The sequence below is a fragment of the Sprattus sprattus genome (assembly GCF_963457725.1).
Source record: "Sprattus sprattus genome assembly, chromosome: 2".
NCBI lineage: Eukaryota > Metazoa > Chordata > Actinopteri > Clupeiformes > Clupeidae > Sprattus > Sprattus sprattus.
The window spans coordinates 69,202,459-69,230,048 of NC_137921.1; the positions used below are offsets into that span (position 1 = coordinate 69,202,459).

Genomic DNA, 27,590 nt, shown 5'->3' on the forward strand with positions numbered 1-27,590 from the left:
GTTTAATGAATGTCACTTAAAGTGAAACGTTACGCGAACACAGACTCTAACACCAGACGGTCCTAAACATTTGGTTACCAACGACTCTAGCGACTACAAAAATACTCGCACGACCAGTTTTATCACAAACTTCTCATCACGTTTCTACGTATGGATTACAGTACACCTTCCTTGTTTTCTTAGGTATGCATAGGTAAAACCTGGCACCAGATCAGAAGAGAGTGGACACAGTAGCTGTTTCATGGCATCTGGTACCCAAAAGTTGGTCAGACGCAAAAATAGTGTAATGGGTTTGCCAAAAGGAGAGGAGCTGGCGCAGCCAGTGGGGCGGAGACGTGGTCAGAGTGCCAACAAGTCGTCTTTGAGCGCCAATGGGGATTCATCGAAAGCTCCTGTGAAGTGCGAATCGCAAGCTTTTGAGGCTGAATTGGCGGCAGAGGTCGGATCTGATATGACCAACTCCACTCAAGAAACGGGTGAAGATAATTGTGAGAAAGGTATCACAACTAGTTCTAGGTCAAGGTTGTCTCTGTGTGAGGTTGAGATGAGATTTGATTTACATTTTTCGAAAACTATGTTAACAATAACATTAAATGTTATCATTAAAACATTACTGTGGGCCTGCCAATAATTGTGTGATGTATCAGTAATGACACATCATTTATGCTGTGATTTATCCTCAAAGGCATACAATCAGACAGCACTCTGCTGACGTCTGAAGGGTCCACAAATGCAACGCCAACGAAGACCAAACGCAGAGGTCGTGCTTGGTCTACGGGCAAGCGTCGGAGGAGGGAACCAGCGAAGACCTCCCCCAAAACCCCCAAAGCTGCCCCAGTTACCCCAAAGGCCGTGGTGAAGAGACAGCGGAAGATGTTGGCACCACAGGCCACCAGTACGCCCATGGGCAAGAGCGCAGCTCCACCTGAGGCCCCAGAAACTCCGGAGCTGACGCTGGGCGGTCGGCCCAAGAGGAGAGCAGCCAAGGCGTATGTAGTCCCTGCAACATATACAGTACAACCACTTTTTCAGAGATATAAAACGTCTACAGAGCACACAGACACAGGCACACACACACACACAGACCCACACACACACACACACACACACACACACACACACAGAGACACCAGCACTAGTATTTTCGCTATGGGAGCTTTTTGCTGGTGAAAACGCTTCAGACCAGTGTGGTATTGCTGGTGAAGTTGAGAAAGAAGACAGCACTGAAAAAACTCAGAATTCAGAAGGCTTGTCAATACTGTCAGTGACCAGCTGAGGGCAGCATGGTCTTTGGTGTCCATTTTATACCAGCAAACCAGCTAATATTCTCACACACACACACACACACACACACACACACACACACACACACACTGAACAATAAAAGCTTTGGTTTAAAGTTGCATTTAATGATGTTTATTTGATCCTGGAGGAACACTTGAGTCCAGTATGCTTGCTGTTCAAATTGTGAAGAAATCAGCGCTGAATTTCTCGTCCTGTCACCTCAGTGTATTCTGTCATCTTTGACAGAACTGTGTGTCACCAATTATTGATTGACTGATAAGATCGATAAGCATTGACGTTTCGGCTCTGCTTTGATATATATATATATATATATATATATATATATATATTTAGTCTATTTTTTTAATGTATTATTAATGCATGTACGTTAATCATTTTTGTTTTGTTTTTTAATCTTTTGCAGCGCAATTGAGTACCTTCACAGCCTGGTCACCAGCCTGAACGACACCCATGCAGACTCCCAGAAGACAGACGATGAAACGGACAGCACTGCAAGCACAAAGACAAAGACGAAGACAAAGACGCCAAAGAAAGCGGCGACAGGCCGAGGGAGGAAGAGGAAGGCTCCTGAGCCCGACAGCGACCCGGCCGAAGATTCTGACTTTGTCCCAGAGGGAAAGGAGGATGATGATGAGGAGGAGGAGGACAGCGAGGAAGTGGAGGACGAGGAACTGGATAAGGATTTTTCCTTGCAACGCGAGCCGCGCAAAAGGGTTGCAGGAGTTCTGAAAGAGTTCACTAAAAGGAGTCGAACTCCCCAGGTGAGTGCAGAATCCAGTTAAGCTCTCTTGGCTTAATACAGATAAGTTGCATGAAGCTCACAAAGGGGTTAATCACATATGGTGAAAAGGCACTTGATAAAATGATGATGAGCCTTTACTTAACTTTTCAAACCCTTTCAAGCACAGACAATCCATAAAGTGTATTGATCGATGGATGGGTGGCTGTATAGATGGAAACATGAATGGATATAGATAGATGGAAGGAGAAGTGAATGGATGGAGACCTTTTTTCTCAGGACGGTCAGGACACTGAAGACCCAAAGTCTTATGATTTAATGAGAATTTTTTATTTAGCCCCATCTTCTGTGAGATATGGCGGTATATCTGGGCATTTTTTACCTTCTTTAAAGTGTAACTTTTAATCTCTTAACTAAACAATATGACTGAACTGTGCTGAAACACTCTGTAGTTTATGGGTTGAAAATGAATGCGCCATACTGTAAACTGTTAAAAATAATTTCTTAAAACACAAGTACACTTTAAACTAAGGTTTCTTAAAACATAAGTAACTTTTCACTGCTTTTTAACCACAACTGGAGAGTTCCTCTGGCCCTCTGTTGGAGCATAAGCTTCCATGTTTGCGTCTCCTAACACATAAGCTGTTAGTGTGATCTACCGCATCTCCTCACACAGACACAGACACACACACACACACACACACATACGCACAAAGCATTGTATAGAAAGAGTGTGTTTTTTAAAAATGAAGTTACATGAATGTATTTCTTTATTTTAACATGATGTATTTCTGATCTCCTCAGGTGGCGTATGGCGTTGCAAGCAATGGCCTCCCCAATAGGCTGATGTCCCCTGTTTGGACTGCTTTCCCTGTACACAAGGAATTGTGAGTCTCTGGTCTCTGCCTCACACAGCAGATTCCTCACTAAATTAGATAGACAAGACAGATGTTACACTTTCATAGTTAGTGAACTGATCATAACAAACAACACAGAATCAACAAGGAACAGCTGATCAAGGACACAGTTAAAGCCACTTTCTGCGCGCACACAGATACTGAAGCAGAGCTTGCAAGCAGTTAGAGCTGGATGCTATCAAATCTTCTACCGGTGCCCTAATACTATTTATTGTAAAGAAATGTAATCAAATACCTCCCTGTGTCTGGGCACCATTTTCATTTTCCAGTGATTTGTCCTGTGGGGTTCCTCAGGGGGCTCTTGTCACGCGTTCCAACACAGTGTGCTTCTCTACTAGCAGTAGTTGATATAATAAGAATAATAATAATAATTCATTTTATTTTTAACGCACTTTTCATTCACAGGAATCTCAGAGTGCCTACATATTAGAAACTAACTATAATAATACAATAAAATAAAAAATTGTTAACATAAGCATAACAGAAAAGATTTCACACAAGGCCATATAATAATAATAATAATTCATTTTATTTTTAACGCACTTTTCATTCACAGGAATCTCAGAGTGCCTACATATTAGAAACTAACTATAATAATACAATAAAATTAAAAAATTGTTAACATAAGCATAACAGAAAAGATTTAACACAAGGCCAGAAATGCCTTCCTTTATAAAAATGTTTTAAGTCCAGCTTTAAAGGAGTCCAGCGTCTGCGTTGCCCTTAGGTGGTCAGGGAGGCTGTTCCATGTTTCAGTTCACAGACTTTTAACGAACATGACGATAATCATCAGTAAGCAACATGCCCCCCCTCTAGGGGTCAGCCTTTAATATTGAGAATCAAGTCTTGGTCAAACATGTTTGAGTTATCCAGTTCCTCAGGTCAGAGTTCACTAAGCCTGAACTCTGCTACACGGCGATGAGGGAAAGCTTTTTGCATACACATTAACCCCCCCATAAACTCAACACAACTCAGAGCTGATTACCTATTGATTGTGCGTCATGGCGTTTAATTTCACACTTTGAGGTTGAAACTGAATCTAGGTAAGACACCTGAAAGCATGAGTTTGGCTGGAGTACTGTACTGTTTGTAATAAGTGGCTCTTGTCCTGAGGCGACTCGCATGTGTAGTCTACGTAAACTGCACTGACAGCGTCCTCTGAGTTGGGCATCAGTTTGCACTGGAGGAATCTTGTTTACAGTATCATATTCCCATTGGCCTTCCTAGGAGCCCCTTTGAAGAGGGGGTTATTTTAGAAATGCACTTGTATGAAGTACTCCGTGTAAGAAAATGTAGTAGAGGATCTGTGTTGCATAATAAAGTTTTTTGTTTTGCTTTCAGCCGTAATGATAACCTTCTACCGTGGGTCTTCCCTGAATGGATACCCTCGCTGAAGGACTGGCAGTTTCTGGCCACAAGGTGTGTGAAGTCCTCTCTTATAGTTGCCACACTTCCAATAAGCTGAAAAATAATGTTTTGCAATATTATAATAATACAATGTCATTATTCTGAAGTGATGCTGAAGCATATCTACCTCAAGAGACGGAGTCTCCAGCCTTCATGCTTTCACGAGAGCAACTGTCTAAAGGAAGTGCCCTTCAGCGTCTGAAGAGGTAAAATATAATCCTTTCATTATCTAATGGCCATTTCGTCCTTGAAGTTAAGGAGCCAAATAGCCTTTTATCAATGCCGTCTATCCCGTTTTGCCAGGAAAATACGTTGGCTGTAAATTCTGTAATGCCTTTCAAAGTTGCCATTAATCCCTCATTATTCAACACACAACATCCATTTCCTTGTCTTTTTTTCTTTTTTTTTCCTCTCCAGATTTGAGTCCATGCCCTACCATGGTGATCGTTGGGACGCCACCTTCTTTGTGGGTGGCCCTGTGTGGGCCATGGAGTGGTGCCCGTGCCCCGACGGCTCCACTGGCAGCCAGTACGTGGCCATGTACTGCAACAGAGAGATGGACCAGCGGCATAAGATGAAGAGCCTGCACACGGGGCCGGGCCTGCTGCAGATCTGGGACCTGGGAGACCTGAACTACCGCACCAGGTCAGGGTTTGGTTTTTACGCTAGCATTTTTTACTAGCCGGCCCGATGTCCCAAAATAATTCAATTTTATTTGTATAGCGCCATAACAATACAATTGCCTCTAGGCGCTTAACAGAGCCCAGAGCTTAATATTTCAAAATAATGTATTGTACCGGACAAATACGAAACCTCGATACAGTCTTATGTTGCAAACGCGAAAAACAATGTAGTCTATATCATGACCATGCCCTCAAATCAGTTTGACTGTTACCAGGATGTAATCCTGGGGTGAATATTTCATTGCTTCCCCCATATAGACTTTACTTGGGCAGGCTGCCCAGATAAACTAATGGCTGGCAAAGTATATTTGGTGACCCATTTGAGCATTGTTTTAATTAGTATTTATTTGTATCCGTCTGAGAGAACGACGCCATCCACAATCAATTAACTAGTGGACAATATACAATACACTGTATATTTAAGATGGTAAATTTAAATAGTATGTTAAAGTTAGTTTTTGATTTTGCATAAGCGCTAATTCCTTACTGTTCAACTTGTGATACAAGGGGTGAACTCACTTCTGTTGCATAGTGTCATGGCTTTGGTTGCATCACAAATGTCCTGTTTAAGGATAGGGTTTATGTTTTGTAGGCGCATTATTACCAGACATTTTGACCAGCAGGTGTTTAATATAAAAAGCGTCTGTGGCAAGTATCATTGTCCAAATCCTACTGCTAGCCCCACACCTTGATTTTAAACCAATTTCAAGTGTTATTTGTTTTGGTTTATGGTAAAGTCTATAATCAATATGTTAAGTCATTGTTTGCATGTTGCAAGTGATAATATCTGGAGTTCTTATGTCTGGTTACCTTACCGTCCCAATGGCACTGCCATGCTTCTATCCCTGTTTCCCCTCAGACCCTCCAGAGAGGCCCAGCTGTCCTACTGTCTGGCCCAGGATGAGGGCTGTGTTTGGGGCCTGAAGTGGTGCCCCTCGGGGGCCTGGGAGCTGCCCTGCACAGCTCGGAAGGTAGGGGCACATATCCTAGTCTTCAGCTGTATCAAGGAGGGGGCCGAGGAGTGGAAAGGGAACACAGCATTGACCTGTGTAGGGCTAGGTGTTTACAATCCTACTTCTCATAGTTAAAGGTGGTATATGTAAGAATGTAAGTAGGAAACATTAACATAAAAAACGAACTTAAAAAATAGCAACAACATTTGAAGATATTACCGCTTTGACACAATGTCAAAAAACCCAAATGCTCTGTGTTGCCCAGATATCCACTAACGTTTGCATGGAAAACAGCTAGCCCCGGCCTATCCTCACTCAAAATACCACTAAACTACTATTGTAATCCCCAGCAATTGAGCCCAGACAGTCAAAGTACTGATGTTTTCATTAGTAAATCAACAACCTCCCCCTCCCCCTCCTCCAGAGCCCCCAGATGCCCAGACTGGGTCTGCTGGCTGCTGGCTGCTCCAGCGGCAAGATCGTCATCTACAGCCTCCCGCATCCCGACGCCCTGCTGACGCACAGGAGAAGCCAAACAGACGGTAGGTCCTTTACGAGGTGTGGGGGGTGTTTACACTGTGCCTGTGTAAACACCATGGGGCTGACTTATTAACAGAATCACAGATTGCAGACCCGTATGCGACTAGAACACGTTAAACTGTAGAATTCTTACCGTAAGTGGAAAAAAAGTAATATAAAGTTAAGTTAAGGCAATAGCTTTGCCACGGTTTAAATCACATTTCTGTCTCTCCTCACCGCCAGTGCAGTCTAGTGGACATATCAACAACTCAGCTATGAAAACAAAAGTTATTAAGTGGTTTTAAAATGATCCCGTATGCATTCTGCAACAGGCATTTATTTAGGCTGCCTGTCATCACTTGTCATGTGTCTAGCTGGCTGGATCTGACAGAAATGAAAATTGACAAGTTTGGGAGATGGCAGTATGGCAGTCCACCTCAGATGCAGCTTCAGGTGTTCATTTAGCTCTGGGGTTCAAGTAGTTCCTATCGAATGGCAGAAATGTGATAAGGAAAAAGGACATCTGTGTTTCGTACAAAATATTCAGTACACTACCGTACTTTGAAATTTCCTGGAATGAGTTTGAATCGGTAAAGCAAAATGAATAGGAAACATAGTAATTGACAAGGTTAGAAATAATTATTTATTTAGTTTTTTAATTTATTAGGGCCTTAAAAATGTGCTTTCGTCAAAGAATCCTCCATTTGTTTTCTTTAAAAAAAAGGAAATTCTTTATATATAAGTGCCCCCTTACCTTTGAACAGTACTGTATAAATCCCAACAAATCAAAACATCACCTCTTGCTTCATAAAAGATTTGCACAAAAATAACATGATGAAAAAAAAACAATTGAGTTAACATGAATGGACAGATGTGTTGTCTGTGTAGAGATTATTCAGGGATTGGATAGTTTAAAGGCTGCATTTACTAGCCTTGCCAGAAGGGGGCAGTAGTGATGAGAAGATGTCAGGCTAGTTCCACAGATTCGGGCTCATTATAGTATCACATACATATTTATTTTCCTTAGGGGTGAGAGACGTCTTCTTTAATTTCACACATGTGTTCATTGTCACATGTTCACTATCATTTACAATTGAATGTCCGTCATTCTTAAGAAGAGACGAATGGGCATATCTGTATATGAAATGGCTAGTAACATTCAAAAGGTATTCACAGGGCTATGTAGCAGATGCTTTTGAAGGGAAAGCCTGTTGCCATTGGTAACACAAAGCTCCTCCATGTTGTATAGTTGTGCGTAGCTGTGTCTTGTGCTGTGCTGAGGCTTGTCCAGATTGTACGGCGATCAGGTGCCTGTGTAACAGTGGAGGAGCATTCAGGCCAGTGGTTCTTAACCTGGGTTCGATCGAACCCCAGGGGTTTGTTGAGCCACTCTCAGGGGTTCGGCAGGGGTCAAGATACACGCAGTATAGCCCGGTTCACACTAGCAATGTCGGGCCTTTTTTACACATACCTACGTTTTGAAGAAATCATATTTTATTTTTCAAATTACGAAGGGTTCGGCAAATGCACTGATGAAGCTTGCAGGGTTCAGTACGTCCAAAAAGGTTAAGAACCACTGATTCAGGATGTAATGAATGGGCACGGTGCTTGCTGCGTGTCTGTGCTTGCTGCGTGTCTGTCCCTGTGTCTGGTGGGCTTGGGCCATTACCCCTCATCTCTCACAGCAGGGGCTGGTTCAGAGGAGACCACCGCATTATTCTCACAACTTCTAGCCTGTGCTCGGAGACCCTCCGGCCCCTCCTCCTCCTCCTCCTCCTCCTCCGCCTCCTCCTCCTCCCTCGCTTCGTGCACACTTGTGGGTGTTGCGTGTCTTTTTTTTGTGTGTTGGCATGCACACATGCATAGGCTACCTGTGTGTGTGTGTGTGTGTGTGTGTGTGTGTCCTGTGTGTTTTCTCTTCCTCTTAGATTCAGGTAGACGGGTAGGGGTGAGAGAGAGGAGTGAGGAGCTGATAGAGGAAGCAAAAAAGAAGCGAGAGAGAGATGGATAGAGGAAGGGAGAGGAAGTGTTGAGTGAATGTAAAAAGGATGAAGCACGGAGTCCATTTCAAAACTCATTCATCCTTCCCCTCCCCTCTCTCCTCCCATGCTTTTACCTCCGCCTTTTTTTCCTCTCTTTCTTTTCCTTCTTGCATCATTTGTTTTAAATTGTATGGACGTCTCCTTTAGCAAAATATGTTGACCGTGGCTTCTATTAGAGCTGGGCACAAACTCGATACCACCGTCCGAACGTCCCATCAAATTTAACGCTTCCTGAGTTGCATATGTCCGACGACACATCGATCACGGCGCAGCGTTTATCTAGGAGCTGTCATCGACCAGAGGATCTTCGCTTAATCATCGCACCCCTGTTGTGACAGGATATGATCTAATGCGACGGCCCTAATGACCCCTCTGGCCACGGAGGCAGGAGCACCGATGTCGGATGGGGGCGACTGGACAATGGAGAATACGTGCCACGGTTATGGATGATGCCGAGCGCGTGATGCATATACCAGCGGGTAGAAAGAGGCCCGGTGTCAGTAGAACGCTCGTAGCCGCGCAGGCACACCGTGATTGATGGCGCCCCCAGACGTGCGCACTGTGAAATGAGGGCTAGCCCCGGGCCGCGTCGGTAAAGACTGTGCGCATTAGATTAATGGGCGGTTTGGAGATCGCTGTCCGTCATGTTTGCGAGCGGATGCACGCACCACTCCTCTGATGGTTCGAGATGGTCACTTACTGGAGGGATTTAGTGGAGGACATGGTGAGGTCTTGTAGGTCACTCGTCAATGAAAGACCCTACATATGCAACAGAGGTCATCATTCAGCAGTAAGGGAAAACCAACGAAAAGCACTTAACGTGCCAAACTCAGTGCCATCTCTTTCCCAACTGTTGGTTACAACTGGCAGCTGGGAAATGGTGGCCTTAGGGGCACCGCTGGATAAGTCTAGTCCATAATCATTTGTGACTGGTAGGGCATCCTGGTCTCCGTGGTTTGTAGCCTGAGGTGCTTTTTCATTATTATTGTAATGGTGTTTGTGTGTGGATTAGAACAAAGAATTAGATTGAGCAGAATGGACATTTTTATTCCCAGACATTTTTTGGTCCATGTCAAGCACGGAAGGGGAGGTCAAATGATATCTGGCATCTGGTAAACAGCGTGTTTTTGGCAGGTGTAGAATGCTTACTACAACACTTTCGCTACAAACACGCTCAGCTCAGCGCTCTTCTCTTCTCTTCTCCATGTTCTTGTACTCCCTCCTCTCCCCCGGCAGTCTTATTTATCGATTCTGAATGAGAGTTTAATGCTCGTCTAACGACGCTTCTACCTCACTGCACCCTGAGCTGCCCGGAGACATGCTCAAGGGTAACTAATGTTGACAAATTCCCACTAAACCTGACCCGTATAAATTTGTCTTTCAGTCACTTTACAAATGTTTTGTTTTGTTTGTTTGTCGCACCAATAGTTAGGATAGAAACTCAAGCAATGTTAAGTGAACAGGAAGGTTTTTTTAGTTTCTCTTAATGGTCGGCTTTGGGATTCTGTTGAAACCTTTTGCAACCCGTTGTTGTGTTGTTGCCAATGATGAGGGTCAGGTTTGGTGTGTGTGTGTGTGTGTGTGTGTGTGTGTGTGTGTGTATGTGTGTGTGGGGGGGGGGTTAAGGTTTCAGGACTCACTGGCTCAGTGACCTGCTCTACTGCTGGCAACACTGGCCTCTGGGGAGGTGACCTCTATCACAGAGCTGGGTGCCCCCAACCCCGCCACCCCCCCCACCCCCCAACAAATGTACATCAACTGGCACACCGGAGTGCCCTGGCTTGCTGGCACCAGTGTGTGTGTGTGTGATGAATTATACACAGTGTTTGTTTTTTTGGAGAGGGGGATGCTTTCTCTGGATTGTCTCGCTCAATAAATGAATGTGTGTGTGTGTGTGTGTGTGTGTGTGTGTGTGTGTGCCTGCGGTAATTATTAATAACACAGGAGACTCTGTCAGGCAACGGTTTGAAAATCAGGAAAAAGGTTTAAGTCTTTACAGCGATGCATATCAAGGGAGAGATGAAGGTTTCACATGCACATCCACCATGTTGAATATAAGATACGTGAGAATAACATGCACATCCACCATGGTGAAGTATCCTCAAGTAAGCAGCGTGACTAAAATAAAACCATCACTCCTTGACCATGTAGGCAGACACTTAGGCACTGAACAGTCAGCAGACCCAAGACCAGACACATTCCAGCCAGTCTTAGTACAGAGCACATACATTTGGAGACTAGCTCATATTTGGGATCTAATTCTAGCTGTGAGAGAGAGTGTTTGTGGGCTGTCAGTCACCTGCAAGGTCAAAAACACATTTGTGTCACATAGTGCCTATCAACTAGTGAACAGGCCTCCAGAATGAAGGGACACAGATCTGACCAGAGACTTATGATTATAAGAGACACGTGAATATAAGATACGTGAGAATAAGGATTCTGATCAACAACCCTTTTAGTGTGCATGTGTGTGTTTTGGTGCAGTACTAGAGAGCAAGAGGAACTAAACTAGCCTTGTTTGATTTCACAAACTGTACAGTGTGATGTTGCCTGCAGAACCAGAGCTCACTCCACTTAAACAAGCATGTAGTGGAATAACAATGAATTTCTTTGTATCACGCTGCAGGCTTGTCTCCGAGACGGGGGGGGGGGGGCACTGTCAGGTCTAGCAGTGAAAAGGTTATAGGCAACACACACACACACACACACACACACACACTCACACACCAGCCAGGTTTGGCACAGATAATTATAAATAGCTTTTTGAGAGTGAGGGAGATGAGAGGGGAGGGGGGGGCTGCCTGAAGCTTCTCCTCGCTCAATGGAAGGTAATTTACTAACTTGTTTCCATCAGACAAGGATCTATAATTGAAATGACAAAAAAGATGCATCACTACTCAGTTGTTTGTGTTTAAAGCCATGAATTTCAGCCGAATTCATGACAGCCTTCCCACCTAGTGGCTGTCAGTCAGAACGGGCGTAGTCAGCCCAGGAGGAGGGGTTTGAGGAAAGGGGCGGCCCTTTGACTTATACGAGTTTCATGATTGGACGACTGGAGGTGTGACTGACTGGTTGACTGATTTGGTTGTTTTGGATTGTTTTTAATGAACAATTAATTTAAAAAAATACAATAATTACAATCTGTGTTTAAAGCCCATAGCCTGATATCCTGTTTTAAAACTAAAATCTATTACATCTACTACATCTATTAATTAGCTGCCATTTGCGATTAGACTTTTAATTGAGGTTTTGGCCTGTGATGTAGCACAACAGTATAGTCAGGCTGGGACACGTCCCGAATCAGCGCCTCAGCACCTTCAAATGTCCCCTCTAATAAACGCGTAGTCGAATTATAGTCTCACCCTTATCGATAAGTATGCACAGCTGATAAACACTATTTATGTGTTTCCCAATAGGTGAAGCCAGCCAAGGGCCTCTGATCTGTCGGGTAGGTCAATAACCGTTCTCCAGCATTTCACACTCCCGCAGATAAGGCTCTGGCTCCTGGTCCTGCCACCCAACCACATGTCACCTCTCTGCCCAGAGTGCTGTGGCCACAAGCAGCGGCATGTTCCGGTGACAGTGGGGAGCCGTGACACATTCGATTTTGCTACACTGTTATGCTATGGCTAAATCACACAGCAGCTTCAGTTCTCATTGTGTGCCTGATATTATAAGTAGCTTTTTTTTTTTTTTTTAAGTCTCCTGATTATTTTTTTTTTAATTCATATTTTTTTTTACTTTTTTGTTTTGTTCTTAGAAATCTGTCTGGATTGTTCATCTGAAATTTACTTTTTGAGGCGATTGCAGGCATTCTGGTGACTGACGGCTTGGGTGTGGTGTTTGCAGGTGCAGCCAGTGCTTACCCTGTGTCTAGGCTCCAGCAGCATCAGCGGACAGTGCCTCACCCTGGACTGGATGCCGGTGAAACCACACAACCTGCTGGCGGCTGGTTTCTACGATGGTTCGTATGCATCTTATCCCCCTCTGAAACGAAATACGGTGTAGTCCCAGTAGAAAAGTTAAATCGCCGTTCCATATCAATGCTCTTGAATAGTTACCATTGACAACCAACGTAACGTTTTTCTGTGCGTCGAGGAGTTCTTCGTCCATTATCTTTGTAGAACTGTACAGCTCATCGGCCGTTATCCCTTATTAAACTCCCCCTTTTCAATTTCCACTGGTTTTTGCCTAGTCACTAGTCTTGAATGAGCTTAAACATCAGCTTCTAAATAAATGGCATGTACCAGTCCATCTGTCTAAATGGTCCTGTTTCATGCCTTCTGAGTTTTACAAGGTGCTTACCTTTTTTTTCAAGATGGCATTTTGATTGTGAACATTTATGCTGTAGTTTGTCTCTTAAAGCTTTGTCTACAATAAATATATAACTAAAATATTCTACGTATTCAACCCCTAATTAATTAGTTAGGTAGGCAGCCCCTTAATTTATAATTTGGCCTGTCATCCTTTGAAGTGTCAGCACCAGGTTTGCAGCGCTTTTCCCTCATTCTTCCAAGATTTTCTTCCCTCATTCTTCCAGGATTCTTTTCCCTCATTCTTCCAAGATTCTCTTCCCTCATTCTTCCAGGATTCTTTTCCCTCATTCTTCCAAGGTTCTTTTCCCTCATTCTTCTGAGATTCTTTTCCCTCATTCTTCCAAGGTTCTTTTCCCTCATTCTTCTGAGATTCTTTTCCCTCATTCTTCTATATGTATTGAACATTTAGATTGGTGGGATGGCGGTCTGTCCTGTAGTGACACAGATTCTCTGTAGGATTTTTATCAGGGCTTTGACTGAGCAATTCTAGAATATGACCAGAAAGCTCTGTTTTGGTCTCATGCGACCATAAAAACCTTCCCCCATATCTTAGCAACCTCCATACATGTTAAGTTGTTGATCTCCTAAAACAATGGCTTCATGGGGGCAGCCATGGCCTACTGGTTAGGGTTTCGGGCTGGTAACCGGCGGGTGGTCACTAGAGCTCATTTCCATTATTGTGCCACCCTCCAATCGAGTGCATTTGTATGGATAGGTCTTAAGAGTGTTGGCTCATACACCTGCAGCCCAATTCCAGCCACTAATTTTAGTAGACTTTTCAGGGTGGAAGCTGGATTGGTGGCCTCCCACACCTGTTAACACCCGTCTTGGGTGCCTGCTTTGGGGGACGGCTTTTCAAAAAAGCATGTGGGTGGTGTGGTGCGACTTCCACATTCTTCTTGGATGGATCTCTTTTCCTCACTTAAGCCTTTGAATCACCTTGTCTTTTTAGTTTTCGTTTCATCTCGTATTTCACATCTGGTCAATGACCCCTTACTGTATTGTTTTTTTTTTTCATATCCAGGATATCTCTATCTCTACTCATAGGTAGTACCTCGTTAAGATCAGCTATAGTAATTCTGTCAATTTGTTATCTGCCTTAATCTGGAACTCAAAAGCAGAGGGGTTTGAACACTTAGTCATATCATTTTTTTATTTCCAAAGGAAATGTACTAACATAAATGCTTGCATTAAAAATACTAATTGGGAAAATAAGTTTAAGTATCTTTTGTAGTTGTGAAAATGGTGATTACTTTCACGGGGGTAGAATCATTTTGCGAGTAAAGATTGTTTTTTAGTCTGAACATCAGGTGCTATGTTTGGTTGTGATTTCTGTCTACCGAAACATCAGGTGCTATGCATGGCTTTGAGGCTGAGGCACAGGAGAGAGCCTCTCAGGTGTGTGTTTGTGTGTGTGTGTGTGTGTGTGTGTGTGTGTGTGTGTGTGCCATCATCTATATCAGGTGTTGCTCTGTCTCCCCCACAGGAGAGAGCCTCTCAGGTGTGTGTTTGTGTACATCTATATCAGGTGTGTGTGTTTGTGTACATCTATATCAGGTGTTGCTCTGTCTCCCCCACAGGTATGGTGGCACTGTGGGACCTGAGCACCAAGTCCTCTCTGCTCCGGGTTCGCGCTCCGGGCAAGTCTCCCTCCATCCACCCATTCCACAGCTTCCTGGCCCACGATCAAGGGGTGCGGTCGGTCAGCTGGTGCAGAGCCTCTGGGTGAGAACACACAGCTAAACACACCTGTCCAAAACACACCTGTCCAAAACACACCTGTCCAAAACACACCTGTCCAAAACACACCTGTCCAAAACACACCTGTCCAAAACACACCTGTCCAAAACACACCTGTCCAAAACACACCTGTCCTAAACACACCTGTCCAAAACACACCTGTCCAAAACACACCTGTCCTAAACACACCTGTCCAAAACACACCTGTCCAAAACACACCTGTCCTAAACACACCTGTCCAAAACACACCTGTCCAAAACACACCTGTCCAAAACACACCTGTCCAAAACACACCTGTCCAAAACACACCTGTCCAAAACACACCTGTCCAAAACACACCTGTCCAAAACACACCTGTCCAAAACACACCTGTCCAAAAGAAACTGTCTCTGGGAAGGCTCCACTTCATTTCCTTTCATGCACAATGCAGCCTGTGTGCGTGCGTGTGTGTGTGTGTGTGCGCGTGTGCGTGCGTGCGTGCGTGTGTGTGTGTGTGTGTGTGTGTGTGTGTGTGTTAGCGTGTGTGCTTGTTTGTGTGCGCGAGAATGTTAGTGTTTGTGTGTGTATGTGTGTGTTCAGGATGTTTCAAACAGTCCTTCAGCTGTACACACCGTGCTACTTGAGTCTTTCATACTTTTTACTTATTTTATCTGTGTGTGTGTTTAAATTACCTTTTGCCTGAAGGGACTTACCGTGTGCAGAAGGTTCTTAGTACATCAAGCACCGTCAGCCAGAGACAGATGCTTTCACTCAGTGACTTGCACTGGCATTCCATTCCCATTCCATCACTGCTAAGGGAATTGAATTTTGCTGTGAGGAGTCGATGCCATTTACAAAGCCTAGCAGGATTAGTGCACCTTAACGACCCGCAGTATCATCCCAGGGGCTTCCTTCATGCGTGCCCCGCTCTAGAGTTATATAGACACTAGCCTCTCAAGCATGTCTGTGTGCATGTAGCACACATAATTGTACATATGCTAGCCCGGACACTCACACTCACACATCTCACACATCTCACACACACACACACACACACACACACACACACACACACACAGTCATGGACTAATACAATTTCCTTTCCATTGCCTGACAAATGGTTTCGAAATGTTAAACTCCACCTAATAACTTCAGGAACAGAGATGTTCCCTGCTGTAATCCCAGCACAGCGTATCGGACAGCAATGACCTTATGTGTGGAGAGTGCTGCAATAGCCACTCTGCACTGTGCTGGGCTGGGCTGTGGGCTGGGCTGTGGGATGCTCCAGTGGGCCGTGTCATAAAAGCTCGTTTAGGTAAATGACAGCCTATCCTGGCCCCCCGGGCTGGAGCCCATTGAGGCTGGGAGAGAGGAGGTAACCTGCAGTGCTCCGGCGCCAGCCAGAACCAGCGCCACAGGTCCGGAATTTCAATGAGCACGTATAGACACACACACACTCACACACACACACACACACACACACACCTATATGCATGCTGTTACGCTTCTTCATACACATCTTCATACTGTATACAAAGTGTGTGTGTGTGTATGAGGGGGGTGTTTGAGACCTGGATAGTGTAACTGCAAACACACTGTATACAGTTTAACTGTGGATTGTGTTTGTGTGTATGTGTGACACAGAGAGAGAGAGAGAGAGAGAGCGAGTGGGGGACAGACTGACACACACACATACACACACAAACATAACATCCCCCCCTGTTTCACACACACAAATATTTGTACACACACGCAGCAGACTTAAGGATGCTGAGGGTTGCTCAGACCAAGCAGATGGCGGGCGGGGTGGAGGGGGCACGGTAAAGACGCAGTCGTTGTGTAAGAGAGGCTGGAGAATGCAGCCATGTTGAGTTGTGTGTAAACACACACAGCAGGCCGCAGTCAGGAGCCGGGGGGGGCTCAGCTGTCTGCCGCATCCCCCCCCCCCCCCTCAACAAACCCCCACCTCCCTGGTCCAGATGTCAGGGCGAGGGCATGCGCCCGCCTGGAGCAAGAGCGCATAGCATCAGTCGCAACTCTCGCCTTCTGCACACACACACACACACACACACACACACACACACACACACACACACACACACACACACACTCACTCACACACACACACACACACGCCTTCTGCACATGACATCCGAACTCTCCACTGCTCAGATCCACACTGCGGTTACACACATCACTTTTATCACTACACGCAGTCGCTTAGGCGGGAAGCCTTTATCTACAGGCTTTTGTAGTTCTGGGCATTATTTTGATGGCCTTTTATTTTAGTTCATAAGCTGTTGATCCTCACTGCTGACTGTGTTAAGTATGATTAGTCTCTTACTCTTACAATGTGAGCATGTCTTCATAATTGAACTGATGACCTTTGTGTAGATATCACCATATCCTGATACAACAACATCACTCTGGAACTACATTTTTCCTACTTGCGTACTCCATAGGACTGGTAGTCATAATTCCTCCATCCCTTAATTAAGCCTAGTCCTAGATGCAAAACATGTGATTCATCCAAAGACTATGCAGAGTTGCGGTATACACCACCAGACCATACACTGGTTCACGTTTAGGCTTGGGGGGGGGGGGGGATCTTGTTGTGAGCACATCCTGACTGGCCTGCGTCCTGACCGACCTGCGCTCTGTCACATGACGTTACCTGTGTTTAGCCCTCACAGCTACGCCCGCCTGTTCCTCTCTGGACCTGTGCTGTGCGGTCGGTAACCCTGTCCCAAATCTTATTTATGGGGGCTACAGGAGGCCCAGTGCCGGACGTGTTAATGAACTCATCATTTACACAAACACACACACACACAGACACACACACAGACACACACACAGACACAGACACACACACAGACACACACACACACACACACACACACACACACACACACACACACACACACTGTGGTGAAGGCTACAGGACACTCCGCCCGTAAAGCACAGTCCATCTGCGGAGTAACAGAGCGGCAAAAACTCATTATGAGCGCCCGCTCCGCAGAGAGGCAATGTCCCCAGGAGGCCTCACACCCCTCAGTCACTCTCTCCCTCTCTCTCTCCATCCCTCAGTCACTCTCTCTCTCTCTCCATCTCTCTCTCCCTCCTTCTTTACTCTGTCATTGTATCACTCTCTGTAATACTGTGTTCTCTCTCTCTCTCCCTCCTTCTTTTTTCTGTCATTGTATCACTCTCTGTAATACTGTGTTCTCTCTCTCTCTCCCTCCTTCTTTTCTCTGTCATTGTATCACTCTCTGTAATTCTGTGTTCTCTCTCTCTCTCTCTCCATCCCTCAGTCACTCTCCCCCTCTCTCTTTCTCTCTCTCTCTCTCTCTCCATCCCTCAGTCACTCTCCCCATCTCTTTTTCCCCTTCTTCTTTTGTTCTCTCATTGTATCGTTCTCTGTAATTCTGTGTTTCACTCTTTCTCTTTCTCTCTCTCTCTTTCTTTCGTTCTCATTTTCCCTCTCCCTCCATTACTCTCTCTCTCTCTTATTCACTCTCTCAAACCTGTCGTCATGCCTCTCTTCCTCTCTGTCTCTCTGCATGTGACCTCTATCTGGTGCTGAAGCCATGGAGATCCATGCACCCATCATTAAATCTGTGGACTATAATGGAGGCGAACAATAGCATGTAGTTCTGCAGGACATGACACCTCAGAGGTGTGTGTGTTTCACAGGCATTATATTTTGCCATCTTTGTTCTTTGTTGGCCTTCTGTAGCTAATTTCAATGTACTGATATGAAAATACTTCATCAGTGCCTATGTGTAATTGTATTGGACAACACTTTCTAAAATCAGTTCTGATTACACAATATTTAAATAGTTATTTTTAATGTTTTTTTACTCTACTGAAATACTTTCTGGCCCCTATAAACTAATCATGTTAGTTGTCATGAAGGTTTCCCTTCAGCAGAGCCTCCCTATGATGGCCAAGCAGGGACCAAACCTGCTGAGGTAGAGCCACCTGGCAGGAATACTGCTCACTGCTCACCCACTTTAGAGTGGTTTGTTGAGGCATTCGTGCCCGAGGCATCGGGGATGCCATTTTGTACCCTGTCAGCTCCGCTCCGCTCCTTTCTCCCACCACCATGGATTCACACACACATGAAGGCATTGAAACAACTGGCCAATAGCTGATTATAGTTACAGTATGTGTAAATTGCTAGACATCCATGCTTTATTTATTGGTAACATTATGCTCTAACCACTGTATTGTATGAATGCTGTGTTTTTTTTTTTTTTTTGCTGTGTTGGCCTTAGAAACGACTTTAGATCAAGGCTCGTGTAAGCAAGGCATGCTCTAAGGTTTGAAACCAAATGGATGTGTTGGCCTTAGAAACGACTTTAGATCAAGGCTCGTGTAAGCAAGGCATGCTCTAAGGTTTGAAACCAAATGGATGTGTTGGCCTTAGAAACGACTTTAGATCAAGGCTCGTGTAAGCAAGGCATGCTCTAAGGTTTGAAACCAAAGGGATGTGTTGGCCTTAGAAACGACTTTAGATCAAGGCTCGTGTAAGCAAGGCATGCTCTAAGGTTTGAAACCAAAGGGATGTGTTGGCCTTAGAAACGACTTTAGATCAAGGCTCGTGTAAGCAAGGCATGCTCTAAGGTTTGAAAACAGACGGATGCCAAAACAAACATTTCTCTTTTCACTTTGGTTCCTGTGTTTGATTTTCACAGACAGTATGCTATAGGATGCTCCTTCTGGCCTCGGAGTGTGTGTGTGTTTGATTTTCACAGACAGTATGCTATAGGATGCTCCTTCTGGCCTCGGAGTGTGTGTGTGTTTGATTTTCACAGACAGTATGCTATAGGATGCTCCTTCTGGCCTCGGAGTGTGTGTGTGTTTTAGGACTGTGTATAGGCAAGAATCTGGCGATATGATACACTGAATAATTATGCGTATAACGATAGATTGTTATACTATTTTTTTATTTTTAGGAAAGCTGTCATAGTATAAAGAACACACAACCATACACATATATCACAGTCCATGTAACATCCAACATCATGGCACTACTTATTGAGCAATCTGAGCAAAATAATTTACCTATATGAGGAAAACAAACCTCAATACACTGTTCTTGAGAATCAACACAGTATCACAAAACAGAATATCGTGATACTCAATATATCAATATTTTCTCAAACCCCAAGTGTGCCGTAGGCCTAACACTGTCCCCATCTCTGCTTTCTCCCCTCTGTAGTGATCACATGGTGACAGCCGGGGACGACCGCATGACCAAGATGTGGGATTTGCAGAGAACTCATACACCCATCTGTGCGTTCAAACGCTTCCTGACCACCGAGGCCATCTGGCCCCTGCGCTGGTCCGGCGTGCTCATGTCTCAGGAATGTTCCTTCGCCACGTGAGTCTCTTCTGTCACATGTCCCCCGTAACGTGTCCCCTGTCATGTGTCCCCTGTCATGTCTCCCCGTCACGTGTCCCCCGTCACGTCTCCCCGTCACATCATCTCTTTGATATATTTTCTGTCTCGTCTCATCTCTCTCTCTCATACGTTTTCGGTCGCATCTCTCCTCTGCTTCGATATCTTGCCCTATCTGACGTACTCTCACACACACATACACTGTGATGTCATGCCTCAGCGTTTTTGCCAAGATAAATGCCAAGACACAACACAGCTCACCTTACATTATTGTAACGAGATTGGTAAACCCTTATTTACAGTTTGTATAGTGAACACCGCTGTAACTTCTCCTCTGTCATATCTTCTCTTCCATGACACATCTCTCCTCTGCTCATGTACTCAGTCGTTATCTCTCTCACACAGATTTTCTCCCTCATACATACTCTTAGTCTGTTACATTCCTCAACATAAATGGCAAGACTCGACAAAGCACAATATACATCAACTTTTGTTTGTAGAACGATGTTTTGTTTCCTTAATGCAGGCATGGGCAGCAAGGGCTCCATTATGTGGACTCAGGGTTCGTTGGGTTCCGGCACTTATTCGTGCTCCCGAGGAAAGCCACCCTTTGGGTAAGGGAATTCACTTCTACAGACTGATTTAGATATTTTTGTATATTAAAGTATTAACTTTTCCAGGAATCTTGTATGTTCGATTCAGAACTCTTTGTGTGTCTCTTTTGTTACTGCCTATTGTCTTTTGTTATTCGTGGACACCTACATTTCATATTTAATGTACAGAACAGGTATTTAGTTGCAGTTGCATTTTTTTTATCTGAGTAGAATTTTTGTAGACTCCATGCCAGCATTAATGAATGTTTATCCAAACATAGTGTTCCATCCTATTTTATAGGGGTGGGAATCTCTTGGCACCTCACGATTCGATTCCGATTCCGATTCAGAGGTCAACGATTCGATTCTAAATCGATTTTAAACCGATTATAAAATTTTATGTTGAAATGCAAGCTACATTGATTATTGCATTGCTCATAGAAAGTCAAAATTGTGACAAGAAAAAGCTTTTTCTCTAATAAAGCAAATAGAGAAGGTAATTCATCTGTTGATTTTCTTTAATTATCAAACACAAAGTAGGAAGTGATTTTAGACTCTGAGTTGCAAACTCAGATTATTTAATAGTCGAAATGCATCGATAATGTCTGTAGTTCAAATTGTTCACACCCACTGCACTTCTTTCTCCGGGTTTTCAGAGCCTGTCCCTGTCCGAGTGGCTGAACAGCTGCGTGACTGCAGACAGCATTGGCGAGATGGTCATGGTCCTGATCCCAACACTGGGCATGACCGCCATCAACCTCAAGAAGACCTCTGACCGCAGATTTGTACGTAGAACGCCCAAGATGGCTCTGTCAAGTTGAAAAGATGAACGGCTTTTTTTTTGTCTGATGTGTCTTGTCTTCTGAAATGTCCACACCTTGCTGATCTTTGTGATGCATGCACAATCTGTTCTGGCACACAGCATGCACGCCCTGCATCTTTAGTAATGCTCAGGCTTAATGTAGATAGATAAGTAAATACCACATGATTTGTAGATCTGTCATTTTCTCTGAAGATTATTCAGACACTCAGTGGGTGCTTTTAAAATGAGTGAGTTCTATGCATTCACACCGTACGTTTTCATGTGAGGATTTTGAAATCATTCTAAAGTATTCTGTTTTAATTCTATCAATGGCACATTCCTCCTGCTACTTCACTCTAATCTGGCTATTAGTCCGACTTAACATTAGGCCGCTTGTTAATATGGGGGACAGTAGGTTGTTGTACTCTGTCTGAATCCACAATTCCACAGTTCTTACGCAGTTCCATAGTCCTTACACAGTTCTTGAACAGGCCCTGGACCTTAATTAAGCCTAATCAAAGTGGAGATCCACGTCCTCCATTGTCTTCATAGGAACACTCACATAGTCCCTGGGTGCATTAAACCTGAGTGAGCAGCAGAATGTTGGGTGGTGTAGGTTAACTAATCCTCACTGTCACATTTGAACTTTCCCCTTGCTCTCTTCTGCTCCTCAGCCAGTGTACAGGGGCGAGATGGTGCAGTTCGGTCCCGAGGCAGAGACAGAGAGTGGCGAGGAGGATGGTGACGGCGGTGGTGATGGTGAGGGCAGTAGTCTCGAGGGAGGTCCGAAAGACCCTGTGGCGGAACCCAAGACCTACCGAGACGCGTTGAAGAAGTACTACATCCACTTCCATGACTCGGACATGGTAGGTTGAACTTTCACACACACAAACACACACACACACTCTCCAAACACACACACACACACACACACACACACATACACTTTCCACACACACACACACACACATACACTCTCCAAACACAAACACACACACACACTCACACACACACACACACACACACACTCACACACACGCACGCACACACACACACACATACACTCTCCACACACACACTCACACACCCCCCCACACACACACACACATACACTCTCCACACACGCACACACACACACCGATATCTCCCTTTACGGCCCCTTATCTGGCTCCCCCAGTTGCTGGGGGATGTGGTTGACCTGCTGACCTCTCTGATGGCCTGGCGGGGCGGGGCGGGGAGGTGTGTGTGAGTGGGTGAGTGTGTGTGTGTGTGTGTGTGTGTGTGTGTGTGTGTGTGTGTGTGTGTGTGTGTGTGTGTGTGTGTGTGTGTGTGTGAGAGAGGGGAGGTGGTCGTTCCCAGACCCCATTGCTCACTACATTAATCATTCATTTCATCAGTTAATGAAGTGGTTATTAGTGAGGGGCCCCGCTATCTGCCCACTCCCAGGATGGTCCCCAGTCTATCAGTGGCCCATTTCATACAAGTACCACAAAAGGCACGTCAGCGTTATCTTTAAGTGAAAGAGTGAGAAGGGTTCTTTAAATTGCAGTCTTTGTAGAAAAGATCCTAGAACTATGATGCTTCTGTGTAAACAGATCACTGTTTAAAGCAGCTAGGGACCTTTGCTGTCCCTTTGTGTGTGTGTGTGTGTGTGTGTGTGTGTGTGTGTGTGTGTGTGTGTGTGTGTGTCCTGTGTGTAGGTAGGTAAGAATGTGAGTGTTTGTGTGTGTGTAGGTGATTTCTGTCTGTATGTTTGTGATTTGAGATAAGTGTGTGGGTGTGTATTCATCCGTGTAAGTAAACAAGGCCCCATCCCACACGCCGCTAACACGCGTCCTCTGAGTGTGACGCGGAGGCCGGGGCTCCATTCCTCAGACACACCTGAGCGAGCCGTCGAGCACAAGGCCAGAAGGGCATAGAGGCCCTTGGGGTTGCCATAGATACACGGTCACACACACACACACACACGCATTAGGATCATCCCCGGTGACTGCACCACAGTGAGGGATATTGTGTTGATTAAGTGCTGCACCCTTCATTAATTTAAAGAACCCGAGCCATCACCACCCTTTCTCCTCCCTCTCCACCCCCCCCCCCACCCCCCCCCCCCGTCCCTGTTCCTACCACTCAGGCCCCTCCCTCTCCACCCCCCCACCCCCCCTCCATCTGTTTCCCTGCCTTCCGCTTCAGCTAACCCCTCTTCCACACCCCCACCCCCACCTCCCCTCCCCTCCCCTCCCCACTCTCTACTGTCACAGCCCACTGAGCATGTCCATTACCCCTAACCCCACCCCCCCCCCTTCAGGACATGGACCCCCCCCCCCCCATGATCTCCCTGACAGAAGGATGGGAGGTTTGTGTGTGTGTGTGGGGGGGGGGGGGGGGGGGGGCATGGTCTGCTAATTGAATTCTCCTCAGTCAACCCCCACCTCCACACCTCCTGACTGGAAAACAGGAGCCACATTTGCTCCACAGTATGGGCCTCCACAATGAACTCTGCAATCGGCTCGTCACACACACACACACACACACACACACACACACACACACACACACACACACACACACACACACACACACACACACACACACACAGAGATACACATGCCACAGCCAGCCTGGTCCCCTTGTGGCAGCCTTGGCAGCCTCAATGTATTATCCGTCTAGGAACAACTCCACTCCGTCACACGCAGGGCTCCTGTCTCCCTTTGAGCCTGTTTGGATAAGCCTGGGTTTGATGTAAGGCTAGGCCTAGATTAGCCTGGGTTTGATGTAAGGTTAGGCCTAGATTAGCCTGGGTTTGATGTAAGGTTAGGCCTAGATTAGCCTGGGTTTGATGTAAGGTTAGGCCTAGATTAGCCTGGGTTTGATGTAAGGTTAGGCCTAGATTAGCCTGGGTTTGATGTAAGGTTAGGCCTAGGTTAGCCTGGGTTTGATGTAAGGTTAGGTCTAGATTAGCCTGGGTTTGATCTAAGGTTAGGTCTAGGTTACTTTTCTACTGGGACTACGTCCAAGGTGTGCATCTATACGAACTTATTGTACACACCCCATTAGCCAATCAGAAAACAGTATTTCGTTCCAGAGGGAGATAACAAGAAATAGCAAACTGCGAGCTCAGACATTTAACCCACATATGGCCCACACAACGGAACTTTTGGGACATTCTGAGGAGCCGTATAATAACTTTTTGTAAAGGATTTTTGAATGGAGGCTAATTTTAAATATATCTTTAAAAAAATCTCACGTACCCCCTGGACTACCTTCACGTATCCCCGGTTGAGAGCCACTGGTTTAGCCTTTACAAGTCTGCAAAGTTGTTTTTCATGATTGTCTGCACAAAGTGATTAGGGTGAGTCCCTCTAGGAGTGTGATTCCTGATTCCAAGGTTACAATGAAAGAGGAGGTTCAAAGTGATGGTCCCGCTTATCTAAGGGTGGTCATTGCACAGTAATGCATTCAGGAAACATTCTGGATGAGTAGAGGTTGGCCTGACTCGTCCGTATCTCTCTCTCTCTCTCTCTCTCTCTCTCTCTCTCTCTCTCTCTCTCTCTCTCTGGTTCTGGCTTCTTTTGCAGAGGAATTTCAAAGGCGTCGCGAGCCGACCCAGCACCAAACTGATGCGCAGCTCAGAGATGAAGGGGGCCATTAAGATTGACCGAATGCCACTCACTTCAATACACAAGGTAAGTGTGTGTGTGTGTGTGAGTGTGTGTTTGTTTGTTTCTAAGAGCATGGTATGCATGTGGGGGATCTTCCACTTAAATCAGATCCCAGATCAGCGTCCAGCCCACGTTCCACAAGAGTAAACACACCAGACAGACCCAAACTTCTAGAGTAAATAAATAAATCTATAAACTCATTTCATCTCGGACATAACGCTGTTCCTCCTCTTCAGACTTAATCGAACAAAGCTGCATGTCGTGCCTCTTTTTTTAAACCACCTCTCGTTCCTGAAAAACAAAGTCATCAGGGCTGAAATTGAATCCGAGTTAATGGGAACGCACGACAAGCCTTTCCCACTACACGGTCATCAGCACAGTGTGAGCAGAGCAGACATGGCTTCTGGCCGCACGTTAGTGTCCTTACCTCCCCACCCCCCCCATTCCATCTCCATACTAATACACTACTGTTTCCCTGCCTGATGATGCGTTTTGTAATATGCGAGTATGTGAGCGTGTGTGTGCGAGTGTGTGTGCCCCATGCTGTAGCATATGCGTATACACCCCTTCTTTCTTGGGTGCCTGGCAAGCAGAAATTTAGGCAATGGAATGCTTTTGTCCCCCACGGTGTGTTTGTTTGTTTGTTTGTTTGTTTGTGTGTGTGTCCCGGCTCTATAAAAGGGTTGAAAAAAAACAAAGTGTCTTGGACCCAAGCAACACATACTATTTCAGCCCATCAACAACACTTGCTTCAGGAACTCTGAAGGATGGGCAGCATTTGCATTGGCTGTTGAGTTCCAACATAAACAACCTTTGGCCAGGATCGAGAACGGCCCCTTTAAAAGCTCCCCTTTTCCCCTCTGGCCCTGGCTAGGATGGAGAGAAGGGCAGTGGAGAAATGCCCTGGTGGGCAGAGGTGGAAGGGATGGACAAGGGGGTAATGGACTGTTAAATGAACATGTCGACCGGGCTCTCAGAAGTGAGAGGAGAGGGATTTGTTGTAAGAATGTACGAATGCTTGAATAAATGTATGAATTTATTTTATTTATAGAATTGTCTCATGGCGCTTTATAGAGCCCAGGTCCTGAAACCCAATAGAGCAAGCACAATAGCGACAGGGATAAGGGGAATAACTCCCTGTTACTCAGGAAGAAACCTTAAGCAGAACCGTGGCACATAAGTGAATGAAGGAATGAGAGAATTAATGAATGAATGAACAGAGCATGCCATTATTAGAAAAATACAAATACAATTTAAAAGCCCTTTGAATTCCTACAAGTTCCTGGACTGGTTCCAGCCTTTTAAAAGCCCCTTGAATTCCTGCAAGTTCCTGCATCTTCTCAGGCTTTTAAAACCTCCCTTTATAGCCTAGGACTTGTTCCCGTAGCACTTAATTTCATGTAATAATGTGATGTACTGTATGACTGCATTTGATAAAAGGAAATAAAAAAGTAAAAAAAATAAATAAAAACCCCTTTAAATGTTCCTCTCACACAGGTGCGCATGAACCCTAACCTGGTGGCCAGTACGTGGGTGCTGTCTGCGGGGCAGTCTGGCCTGGTGCGCATCCACTGCCTGCGCTGCCTGCAGGGCTCCGCCATGGAGAAGCTTCAGCGGGAGAGCGAGGCCCAGTTCTCCGCCATGTTCCCCTCTCAGGAAGACCCGGACGCCGCCACCACCGTCCAGAGCAGCACGGAGGGCACCGTACTGGTCTCCTAGCAGCACAGCACGCTGTGGAGCAGCTACAGGAAAGACTGCTACCAGCGCTGGTCACCACAGAGGCACGAGCTGTAGAGGGGAACTGATTTATACCCCCCTGTTACATTGGTCAGGGAAGAAAGCAAGAATATGGATGGAAATTGAGAGACAGACAGGGCAAGACTGGTGCAGACAGGGATACAGGTGCAGACAGGGATACAGGTGCAGACAGATTCTCTTTCGGTGCCCTCTGCCGATAGGTAGGTACAGGTAGACAGACACAAAGGTGAAAAGAGACTGAAGGCAAGATGGCCTCCAGTCTCAGCTAGTTCTTTCACTGAGTAGTCAGGTTTTAAAGAAACAGGTAAAGAAACCAGATGAGGCATCATGTGTCATAGTTTGTTTTTATATTTGTACAGTTTTGTGCTGTAAATAATTATGGGCCAAATCACTCTTGGAAGAGGCACTTGGAAAGCAACTTCTTTCTCAGTTCAAGGGGTCAGTTTCTCCAGTAATCAGTAAGGACTTTTATATGTTATTTATTTTGGATGAACTTTTATTAAAAATTAAATTTTTCCATTCCTTTGTACGTGTTGCTTATTGTTTTACTGTCAGTGGCTAGAAGGATGGTTGCAGTGGGGTTCTTGGTCATGGTCAGTGTGTTGATAGTGTCCATGTTTGCGCCGCCTTATTCTGCTGCAGGTATCCGTCACTGTCTGATGGGTGTGTGCCTTTCTGCCCGTCACCCAATGCATCAGTCTCCATTAGAGGGACGGAGAGCACAGAAATGTATTGAAAGCACTGAATCATCCAGGGATGGTCCATTTTCAATCG

General features: G+C 45.3%; 1 protein-coding gene across 1 annotated transcript; it reads left to right on the forward strand.

Annotated features, from left to right (window-relative positions):
* Positions 1-241: 241 nt before the first annotated feature.
* On the forward strand, positions 242-26,777 carry gtf3c2 (general transcription factor IIIC, polypeptide 2, beta; the record flags this gene model as incomplete). The annotated part of the gene is made up of 18 exons (XM_080860538.1): positions 242-497; positions 686-989; positions 1,709-2,066; positions 2,849-2,931; positions 4,303-4,380; positions 4,476-4,574; positions 4,786-5,013; positions 5,911-6,022; positions 6,429-6,546; positions 11,982-12,013; positions 12,415-12,529; positions 14,462-14,606; positions 19,825-19,986; positions 20,531-20,618; positions 21,254-21,382; positions 22,074-22,265; positions 24,975-25,082; positions 26,556-26,777. 18 exons carry the CDS (start codon positions 242-244, stop codon positions 26,775-26,777), a joined length of 2,829 nt encoding a protein of 942 aa, XP_080716664.1.
* Positions 26,778-27,590: the final 813 nt, after the last annotated feature.